Raw genomic sequence first — 12,048 nt, 5'->3', positions numbered from 1 at the left:
TCAGGAAGAAGTACGCAGGGGCTGGGGGCAGGGGCTAAGGGGAACAGAGGAGCAGATCGTGACAATTCCTTGGGATATGATTATATCTGATTTCATTCATGAATGATTGTCCATTAATCTGCCGAGAAATCCTAGAAAGAGATGCTCCTTATAATATATAGCAGGGTCCTGTCTCCTCTGGTAGTGTAGTCCACAAACTGAGTGAAAGCAGGGAGAGTCATGTCCGGTTGAAGTCCCAGGAGATCATGGAGATAGCACTGAGGAGGAGACTGTGGAGTCTTGGGGCAACAGAGTGGATGACGTCACACACGGTTGTCAGCTTAGCAGAGGATGATGGTGTAAACAACAGCCAAGATGGCGTGTGAGATCTCCCTGGGGCTGTCATGTGAATGTTAATGGTTCAATGTCTGGGCTGCAAAAACCTTCCACCCTGTCGGCCTGAACCATCTGAAAGCTGTCGATGGCAGCAATGGGAATCTGGAGTATCTTCCTGTAGTCATGTCTCTGTAAGACACATAACACTACTCTCACAGAATTTCCTCAGATTCCTCACTAAGGCCGCTAGCTTGTCCATCTTATTGTCCAGTGACCCCAGTGACGATGATATATAGGGAGATATGCTCTTCTCCACTAGGCTCTGTTGTCTGGACTCAGCTCTTCTCCCTTGTTGTTTCATTCCTCCTCTGCATCCTCTGTGTGTCCTCTTCCTGATTTCTAAGGGCGTTTCCATTGTTGTGGTTGCCATGCTGGCCAGCTTCAGAACGATGAGCTGGTCTCTGATGTAAACAATTCAAGTGTGGAGTTGCTGTGCAATGGTAGTGTAGATGAATGACACCATTCAAAAAGGTAGGTTTTACAAAGTTTGAAAAATAAGAAATGAGCAGGAGCAGCTGTAGAGAGAATCATCCATTTTTAAGTTTTCTTCAGTATCCAAATAATCCTGTGATAGGTGTCCATATATCCATGGGTAAAATGGGAACAACAATGCCATAAACTCACAATCAATCCAAGCTAACTTTAAACAATTTTACATTGGGAAGCTGCAGAGCACCCTAATATGTTGTTAAATGGCCTAATTATTGTGTTTTGACATTTACTTTGACCAAACTGAAAACTGCTAATCTGAATATGAATACAACAAAGCACTGACTTCATACAAAACTCCTTTTCAGGACAAAAGCATAATTTCCTCTATCAGCTTCTGCAGAAACCATAGTCGTAGTACCAATCATTGCGTTATTCTTAAAGTTTTATTTACTTTCTCCTCATTCCCTGATGTGCTGCCAGACACTGCCAAATGCCATCCCTTGTCCTCAGGTGATGAGAGGGCCTTTGTATGCAAACAGCCTTTTAAATGTGAGTGCACCGTAGTGCTTTAGCTAATGTAGTTTAAGTGCTGAACATCAGGTAATAATGAATTAGTCAAGCCTGTGATGTACTCCTGGGTCAGACCGAGCTCTGTATAAGACCATTGGTGGCAGCTGACGAAAAGGCTTTGCCAATGGTCAATGGTACATTAAAAAAAGGTACAGGAAAGTTTATGAATGGGGGGTAGAAGTAATCAATACCTGAGCTATTCAGTGGGGGGGGGGGGGGGGGGGGGGGGGGGGGGGGGGTGATTTAACTGGAGATAATAGTATACCATGCAGAGAAGAGTGAGATTCCAGTAATTGAAAACAATGTTGTTCCATTGGGTGGAGGATTAAATTGAAAGGGAATAATTAATGGAAAATGAGACTAACAATGCTGAACTCTTGTTTCCTGCTAATGTAAATGCTGAAAAGTTAGATAAAAACTGAAAAGGATTTCAGTTAAACTTTTTTTTTTTTTTAATATACAGCTGACAGATTTATGCTTTACAAATCAGAGGGGAATCCAGAGCAAGTAGGCCACAGAGTCATCCCCATTTCCTCAAATGCCAAATGCTCAAGAGAGAAACTCTAATTAATCTTGAACACCTTAGCACTGTGGCCTTTTCATATTCCTTTCTTTTGAAATGGAGAGTAAAACTCAGTAGGATAATGCAGATCAAAATATGTTGAAGATAAGACTAGTGTTTGTAGGAATGCATGGAACATTTCACTCTATTAGTGCCGGTGCAGAATACGTGCATGCTGCTGAAATCTCACTTGACACAATGATACAAAACAATAAAGGGTACTTTCATTATACTGATTCAAATTTATCTTGGGTTTATTAAACACACATAAATTCAACAAGCAACGTATCAACCCAAGAAGTTGAAGGAGATGGCGAATTAAATTAAATGCACACAGTAAGATGTTAAAATGTGGAGGTCTTGCGTAATAGGCATGCTGATGTTAAACGATGTGGCAAACTGCACATAAACAAGCTGCTCTTCACAAGCACAGGCACTTGTTCTTTGGGTTGCTTTTATTTTTGATAAGCGAAGCTGCTGTCATCCCCAGAACCTGGCTGTTTTCCCTCGCTCACTAATTGCTTCCAAAGTAATTTGCACTGAAGGAATTAATCTTAACAAACCTAAAAACAACTCATTTTATCCTCTGATATCATCACATTTCATCGTGAACAAAATTTATTGCAAACATCATAATCAATCATGTGTTTAAGAGTTTGCTGCTCTTGTTTTTGTTCATGCTAAAGAAGAAGTGAATTCTACAGATGAAGACATTAAAAATGCAGTGGAGTCCAAAAGTGCTGTGTTATAAGCTGCATTATACTGAGAGGATGCAAACCATCAGAATATATCTGCATGGGGATAATAAACACCTCAGTATCATATCCAATTAGACAAGCCCTGCTAATGAGTAACAGTGGGAGATTTTTCACTTTTTGAGTCATGAACTTATATTAGTCAAATGACTTTTATCATCAATTAAACGACCTACATTTGGCATTTGGAAAAATGATGTGGCATTGCAGTGATTAACATAGTCAAGTTAAGGATTTAATTGTCACACAAAGCTATTCTGGTTGTTTCTCTACTGCAGAGAATGAGCTGAATGATAAACTTTAAAACAGCAACACACAAACGTGCTTATCATCAGTGCAAGGCAAAAAATAAACAAACTTCTGTGTATCAAAATCATGTTGGTGTTTAAGAAGTGGGTCTGTGAAGTAGCATGGGCTGCTTCCAGCATCTAACCTAACCTGCTCATTCTTTACTAATTACTTGTGTTTATTACTAAACTACGCACTGCCAGTAACTGCAGTGGAAGCATTGTACTGTATGAGTTACTGTGAGCTCACTTTTAGCTGTGTGAGTGGTGACATGTTGTACCCTGTGGATATACTGTAGCTCAGTGGACAGCGCTGATGCATTTGAGCTCTACTGGCGAGCCTGTATACTAGACTCCACTGGACTAACATGTCTTACCTCTCATTTCCGGGCTTTTGGCCATATTAAGGATCTCTTTACAGCTTATCGTCATTCATTACAAACTACTGTTTTTGGCAAAGCAAATAATGTTATTTTGAGGAATGGTAAGTGAAGAACTAGTATGTATAATATTTGTTTTATGGCAGTGTTGTGGAAAACAGAACAAACATAGAAGACCAGCATGTGTATTTGAGAGCTGACCATGAAAAGCAATTCACATAAGAAGGTAAATGATTTAGGTAAACGACTTTTGTCCTGTAGTTTTGTTGCTTATTAAGTGTGTTGTTTTGAATGTTGATGAAAATATATTCTAAGTATCTTAATTTATTTCTGTTTTGTGCTATTAAATACATGCATGGGTTTGTATTTACAGTAAAAGTACTACGTTACAAATTTAAAATAAACCTTTGACACTTATACACTTCATAAAATAAAATATTCCTTTTTATATTATGATATTCCTAAGTCATGACAGCCAAGGCAGCCAAGGCCACTGACTACATTTTCAACAAAAGGGAACAGTAAGATTAAATAAATATATAAATAAATAAAAATTTGCTCAGATCCCTACAACACAGGATACAAGTATCACAGATCAGTGCGTCATGGCCTCTTTTGGCCACAGGCACACAGCACTTGATTTGAGATGCTAAAACATTCAGAAAGACTAAGCTGGTTAAAAATTCAAACTGTCCTTCATGATAGGATTGAATGTGTTTGATGTCTTAACCCTTCAAGTACAGTTACTGAGGTGTTTATGTAAGCAGTTGTGGTATCTGGTTACACTGCAGATTTGCAACAGTGAACACCTTCATGCAGTAATGTATGATAATTAATGTATAATTTACACAAACATTATACTTTACTGATGACGTCCACACAGCTGTGAAACCATATCTATCATCACAGCGTGAGGCCATCTTGTTCAGTATGTGTCAGTAGGTCTGTGAGCTGTTTTTTTTTTTTTTTTTTGGCTGATCTTAGAAGATATGGGAGGTAAACAATGAGTGTGCTCATCCAGGACTATACTTACTGCTGGCCTCTAATCTGCTTTGAAGCCATGTGGATTTGTGACTGCATGGACACAAGTCATCACAGCTCTAACCCACATGTTTCAGCTTTAATCTGAATTCGTCCTGACTGACTGAAAGATTTGAAATGTGTTTAACCTGCTTCCACGGTTCCAGCTGAACTGAGCTTAACCCGGGCACAGTCATCTTATTCATTTGTCCCATTTCATGTCAGGGCTGACACAAGGGCTGCTTGCGAAATTTTTAAATTGTAAATTCAAAGTCTGCTTTTGTTCTCTTAAGTTTTACAGAACAGCTAAATTGCTGAACACGGTTTGGTTAATGGCAGTCGAGATGGAAAGAGCTTGTGCTTTTTAAGTAGCTGTACTGATTTTGTAATTAATCTCGATGGCACACAAGTAATGATACAAAAACTCTGAGAGATGAAAGCTCTGTTACAAGGACAAAGCCTGAGTGAAAAGGAGATTGTATTGTACAGCGGGAAAGACATATACACTGTGTTGTACATTGGAGTATGGACAGTAATTACTTGAAATGTGCCCTTTGTGTCTGTACCAATTTTCTAATACTACATCTACTGCAGCTCTACAACACTCTGACATTTTGGGGTTTTCTGAGAGCAATAAGAATACTCTTCTACTCTACTTCTACTGGCATCGCCTATAGGTAGCCAAAGGCTGTAAGAGATTGCTGAGTAGTTTAAATATGCACTTAGAGACAGTCTGGCCAGTCCAACAAAAGCCTAAGTAAAGAAGGAAATGGAGTGGAGTTGCTTTTAGGGAGAAGCTCTGCTTTAATATTCACTTCTATCAAAAAACATTTCAGGTCTGGCTTCTCTGGCTGAGTTATTCACAAAAACACATTGAAAGCACATAATGAAGAGCTCAGAGTGTCCTGGTATGTTTTCTGAGGATGAACCAGCAAACATCAAACTACAAGTTGAAAGCATATCTGGTTGGGCGGCTTTGAAGGAGGCCCAGACAGCTCACTGAACTGTATTGGACTGCAGAGCTTCAGATGAGTGCGTCAGAACTCTGTTCAGTTGCCATGTCAAAAGACTTCACACTGTCTCTGCAGGCCATTATTCAGATCCTACTGACCAAGATGAAAGCCTCTGGAACTCGTGATAACTCAGCATTGCTCCAAAAGACTTCATCAAACTTTGCAGAATGCACAAAATATCAACTAAAACCCATGTCCCTGTGCCGCAAAAGCGTTCCCCTCTCACCTCTGCTCTGTCCCGAGCCAGAATGGGGACAAGATGATGACCCAACTGGCAGCCACTCAGCTCTCCCACTGTACCATCATGAGTGAAAATGAAATTGATTTGAAAATCCTACGTCGGCCCCGGCTGGAACAGAAGGGATTATTGTGCTGATTGTACTAATACTGAGTCCCTGCCCTCCCCCTCCCTTACACCCTAATTCTACCCATCACACTCTTCTCTCTTCCCACTATTTGTGTCTTTCTTTCTTGGCGAGTGCTCTTCAGCCAGCATTCTTCCTTTTTACAATTATTCCTTTCTCGTACTCATAAAGAAACTCCCTCTTTTTCTTCCCCTTTTTCTCATCTGACTCCATGTTCACTCTGTGAATCAGGTTAAGTCAGCACAGCTGGACAATTCAGAGCTGGCACAGATAAAAAAAAAAAAAAAAAAAGAAAAAAACCAGGGGGAAGCAGGGAGAGCATTGAAGAGATAGAAGAACTGAGAGATGCCTAGAGACGCTCTAAACGGTGAAAAAAAAAAGAACTCCAATCTGATGAACTGTAGAGAGAAATATAGATACTCCCTGAGGCCTGAACATCCCAAATTATGTTGCACTGTTGCCCTCTGCCCGGAAATTCAGAAATTGATCTATTTTTCCTCCGTTTTGCACCCTCTACTTGGAATACAGCCTGGGCTGTATTGTCCACAGCATCAGCTTACCTAAGCTTTGTGCTGTCTGTGAAAATGAATATCTGCACTGCGTCTCCATCATAATTTAATGTGACAGCAGGAAGTGTTGACTACAGGTCAGTTCTGTGGAATATTAGTGGAAATAAACACGTACATCCATGTCCATGGCACATTTCACATAGACTTCACCCTGCTATTAGAGTCTTATTGATCCCAGTGGACAAGTCAGCTCTCATGGAGCTTTACAAACTTAGGTAAACAAAGATTCAGAGCATGTGTGTTACTGCAGCCCCATCTGCCACATTCATCAAACTCGCTTTGTAAAAATAAAAATTTAGCTTAAACCTTGGTCCATCAGATTGCAAAGACATTATATCAAATGGGATATTCAATATTCTCACATGAACACTAAAGAATGGTTTAGATTCATGCTTTCAAAACTGGTGTTGTAGGATTGGTGCTGGTTGTACTGTGGAAACAGTTGATCAGCTTTCCTCCTCACAGTGGGATATGCTGGGAATGGCAGCTAATTCCCAGCATCCTTAAAGTCTTTCTTTCCGTGTTGGAAACGTGCAGTTCTTTGGAGTGTGGCTAATGCACACGGCAGCACTCAGCTGCATCAGCCATCAGAGTTCAATAGTTGAGGTTTTAATAATGCAAATGAAAATAACTTTATTCACTATTCTCCAGCATTGTGAATTGTATTGGAGCTTAAATTAGACTAACATCATGTCTTATGTAGTGTCTGAGCCTTGTGCAGATTTCACATTCATAATATCTGGCTGACTCTGACTCAAATTAAAGACAGAGTTCTGGGGCAAGCTTTGACAAAGATCCTCTGGGGAAAAGCACAAGTGCAGAATCGTCTTCCCTGAAAGTAACAAGCCAGACAGAGTGTATTGTCAAAACGCAGATAATTGACCCAGAGGATAGCAATCACAGAGACTTTGTCATTAATACTTTAATAAGCAATTGCCAATTATCAGGCCTTCGCCTGACATTGCAACCCTCCCCTTCAGGGCACTGCATAGTGTGGGACTCAAAAAAAGCAATTAAAAAGTAAACTACTGTGACACAGAAATGGCTTGAAGAAATGTGGAGAAACTTTTCTTTCTCTTTTCCTCAGATTCATATTGTGACTCGCTCAGGATGAGAAGAGTTTGATTTCACTTGTTGGCATCATCCTCGTAAGAAAGAAAAAAAAAAAAAAAAACAGGCTAAGTCACCGTGGAAAGGGGCTCTGAAAAATGTGGTGTTTTTCAGTGACCTAAATCTTATAGGTCTGAAACACGACTGCTGGGATACAGGCCTAGATTTAATATTCTGGGACTTATGTTCATGCTTTCCAGGGGCAAATGTCACTTCAAGCAGATACAAATGTTCAAAAAAGTCCCCCTTTAGAGCAAGAAGACAGCTTGGGGACAAATGTAAGACCCAGATAGTTGGTAATCTTTGAACTCAACACAGAGCCACCAGATCATTAAAATAGAAGGAAACTTAGGACGCTCACATGGTTACTTCTGAGTAAAGCATGTTACACAAGACCAGCTAAGGATCCAAAGAAACTATATTACAGGACATTACCACTTATATGGTTACTAGAGTTTAATCCTACAGCCTACTGAACATCAGATGAGCTCTAATTCACTTCACACTACTAATGATGGTGTGAAAATGTTTATATAACTCAGCCCACAGTGCCCGTGTTCAAAAGAGTAATCTCTTTCAGATTAACCCCTTGATGACTTGCTTAGGCAAAAGAGTTCAGAGGTTAAGAATAGCTAAATCTTTATATCTGACACTGAGTTAAAGGAGAGCGAGCTATCACAGAATGTCAGCCTTATGAGAGAGAAGTCAAGCTAGAGAAAATCAATTTAGATTCACTGCTGCTCCCCATAGGCACCTACAGCTGGTGGAGATATCTGTCAATATTTGGTTTATGTTCACTTTTGATGGAGTCTAAGGGAGTATGACATTCTGTGAACGAAGCATTGTGTCACAACACATTGAAAAAAAAAGTGGATATTATATATGTGTCTCACAACGAACATTTTAATGTCGTAATTAATTCAGGCTGATATAAATCTAGAATAATTCCGCTTTAAGGAATCTTGTGTTTTTTAAAAGTACCACACAAGCCTGAAGTAATTGATTAAATAGTCTCACAACATCAATTAATTCATAGTCTTCATAGTCAAGCTTAAATATATACCTCAGATACAGGGTTACAGTGTGAGCCCCAGCAGTACTGCAAAGCTGAATGTTTTAAGCTTAAAGAGAAAGACTTATTTATAAAGCGTGACACACTTCTGGGCCCCTGGTAAAAATAAATTTCCTTTCTCATTTCAGTAGCGAGGCCTACTGCTGTGTGTCCTGTCACAGCGGTTGTTTGGCCACATATTGTTTCTCGACTCCGGCCTCTCTCCTCTTGTGCCATGAATGTCACGACTTCAGCCACGGGCTGCACTAAAGGAGCAAAGGCCTTATTACACCCCCAGGTCACCAATATCCCCTCAGCCTTCACAAAACCCAGCTTATGGAATCAGATACACTGTGTAGCTCGACAAATTACTAGCCGTCGGCTTCCCACCCTTGCTCAAAGTTTTAGCCCTCATGTTTTTTTTTTCTCCTCGTCCTCCCGTATCCAATTTGTCAGGTGGAAACTGGGTGTGAAAAATGGTTGTTGTTTTTCAATGGAGCCACAGGGGTCTGAATTGCAGTTTACTGTTGTGTGACTGACAATAAATAAGGATGATCACTAACGCCAACAAGACGCATTAGAAACATCAAACTAATAATGACACACCCTGAGTGATTACCACAGACAATTATTCAGAGATCGTTTATCAGAGATAATGGTAAAATAGTAGACTTAGGATGCAAGTGTTTTCTTGGAAAGGAGAATCTAATTTGGCTCTTGCTGACTGCAAAGCCTGTCATCACCTTTGAATGAAACAGACTGACTGGGTGACTAAACGGCTGAATATAGCAAAGACCCAGTCAATTGGATTTGGAAAGTGAAACAAATAGCTGTGACCCCTGGTGAGTTCAACAGTAACTGAGCCAATTGACTAATTTGATCAGCAGGTACCTGAATAGATGGCACCTGTTTGCAAGAAGGAATCCATTAAAGGAATTTATTCCTTTTGTGTGTGTGTGTGTTTGTGCCTGCACTTACATGAGCAAGCTCAGGGCACATGTGAGGAAACATGGCTGTGTCTGTGTGTCTGCAGGCTTTTTGACAGCCTGGGTTAAAGGTCTGTCCCATATTTGCATTCTATAGTCTCATACTCATTAGGTGAGACTAGCTGATGGTGAGCCTACTGTAAATACAGCATGAATGTGGGGAGAGGACAGAGAAAGGGAAAAAAAAATCAATGTGATTGAGTGCTCTGTGTGCAGCCTGTTATACCAGTGGACTTCCCTACAGTACATCCCATTTTGAGAGGTGGAGGGGGAGAAGAGGAGAACTGGGTCTGGGGTGGGGTGGGGGTGGAGGGGCAAAGCGGCTTGTTGACCAAAAGAGAAAAAAAAACGACCAAATCTAAATCCCCTTGCTTTTATTGCCTGCCACAAACACATGGCTTGGATCACGTGGTCACTGACATCTGCCGAGCAGTATCACAATACCACAGAGTTGACAGCTTACATTGTCTGAGAACTGATTAAGTAGGATGCAAGGCTATTACGGACACACACACACACACACAAAACTGACTCCGCATAACAGACAAAAGTGTATGTGGAGACTGAGGCTTTATATTCATGGGGCTGCAGCGATGTAAAGCGAGCGAGTTTGAACTCCTATCAAATTAAGGTACTTCTGACACTGATGGTATTTCACCTACTTGTCCTCTGGAAGCTGCAGTTAATTTTTCTACACATCCCACAGCGATTCGTAAAATCTAAACAATGCTGCACAGTTCTCAGTCTCCCTGCATCACCCTCTTATCTCTGTCTGGAGCCTCCGTCTTTGCCATTAACAAACAGCATCTCTGGACACAGTGACGCACTTCGCCTTATCAAGAGGTTCTTGAATTAAGTTTAAAAAAAAGAAAAAGGATCCTCGGTGATCACAGCTTCTTCTGTGCTCTGTGCGTCGTGTGAGCGTAAGCTTTCCCCTCTAGCCATTTCAAGCCCCTAAAAGTGGGATGTCAAATCACCGCAAAGCTATGCGTAGGCATAGGAGTTGAGTTGAAATTATAATTGCTAATTAGGACTATACTCTCAATCCGAAAAGGCGAAAGACCCATTAAGAGTGTCACAGGGATTTCTGTCAGGACTGCTTGGTTAGATAAAAGTTGGAAATCTAAGCAGAACAACTCGCATCAAAACATCTCCCCCGTCCCTGTTTACTTTCTCGAGACAAAGTCGTTAGGGGGAAAAAAATAATGGCCCCTCGGAAATGATCACCTTTGTGGCATGGAAAGGAGATCATCGAGGTGACTGTGCTGCTGCGCTTCGAGAGGGGCGGGGGGCAGGGAGTGGGGATGGCGGGGCGGTTGGAGGAGAGGAAAGTTGAAAGACGAGTCTTACCTTATAATCGCCGTGTCGCCCTGGCGGATGGTGATGTTGTCGGTGGCCCGCTGCATATCCACACTCCGGACAGGGAATCCTGTGGGGATAAGACATAGCAGTCTGAAAAAAGAAGCCTGCAATTGCCTCCAGCACGATTTGCGTCCGGCTTGCATTTTAAAGCACAGGAGCGCGCGTTTCGGGAGCTATAAATCCAAGGGTTAAAAAAACGCAGGGAGGAAGAAGAGGAGTAGTTGTCCAGACTTCTCGAAAAACGCGGGATGCCTATAGGTCCAAAGCAGTCCGGAATGGACGGACGAGACAGGTTTCCTAAAAGACTTTTGGAACGAAATCGTGCGGTATTGTGTCCTCGCTCTATAGTCCACTGATGCGTAATGCTCTCCGCGTAAAGGGACGGCACAGCCAGTAGCGGCGATGGAGAGAAGCAGGCTTCTGTTCAGAGTCTGGGAAAATCATCCCCCCACCTCTGCCTCCTCTCTCTCTCTCTCTCTCTCTCTCTCTCTCTCTCAGATTATCCAGCCGTCTGACTGTGATGCTCCCCTTATTGGTTGTCAGGACAACAGCACCACCTGAGGTCCCTTTTGGTGAGACACAACTGGGTGAGGACTGAGTTAAAGGGACAAAAACAAATAAATAAAACTGGGATGTTGAGAATTTTATAAAGAAAAAAAATAAATAAATGGGTGTTGTACAGGAATATTCTGCAGAGCAATAAGGATTTCTCCTGTACACCTGGACCCAAGTCCCAAAAGAAGTGGCCCTGAAAATTACCAGAGAAACCTCCAATCCTCACCAGGTCCACAGGTCTTAGTCTATACACAACTATTTTCTCTCATTCCGTGGAGGTGAAGCCATGCAGAAAGACAGTTTCCCTTAAGGAATCCCTACAGTACCACATTGCCATTAGTCTTCAAACTAGCTGTATGCTCACAGGTATCCAGGTATCTACAGCAGTGGCTCCCCAGCATTTTCATGCCAAGCAGATTTGCACTGTACCATGAACCCTCTAGTGGATCAGACTTTCTGTTGTTAATTATAATTTAGTGTTGAAAATTACATCACGTCAATGTGCTATTTGGTAATGAGCAATGAAATCTGTCATAAAAACCGCCTTATAGGGAAAACGTGTATCATAGGTATTCATTCAAGTGTTTAATTTCTGATTTGAAAAAAAAAAAAAAAAAAGTTATGGAAAGTTTTATAATTTTCAGATTGTAACCACA

At 41.3% G+C, this 12,048-nt stretch overlaps 1 protein-coding gene across 1 annotated transcript in view; it reads right to left on the bottom strand.

Annotated features, from left to right (window-relative positions):
* The window catches only part of LOC121187769 (limbic system associated membrane protein), a 183,675-nt gene extending 172,431 nt beyond the window's left edge, over positions 1-11,244 (bottom strand). The window contains exon 1 of the mRNA XM_041047178.1: positions 10,826-11,244. Coding sequence (XP_040903112.1) covers positions 10,826-10,980 — 155 coding nt within the window. The 5' untranslated portion in view covers positions 10,981-11,244. The remainder of the gene's footprint in view (positions 1-10,825) is intronic.
* Between the last annotated feature and the right edge of the window lie 804 nt (positions 11,245-12,048).

This window comes from Toxotes jaculatrix, chromosome 9 (assembly GCF_017976425.1).
Source record: "Toxotes jaculatrix isolate fToxJac2 chromosome 9, fToxJac2.pri, whole genome shotgun sequence".
Classification (NCBI taxonomy): Eukaryota; Metazoa; Chordata; class Actinopteri; family Toxotidae; genus Toxotes; species Toxotes jaculatrix.
The sequence above is the reverse complement of the archived record's forward strand: the minus strand, read 5'-3'. Positions and strand labels throughout refer to the sequence as shown.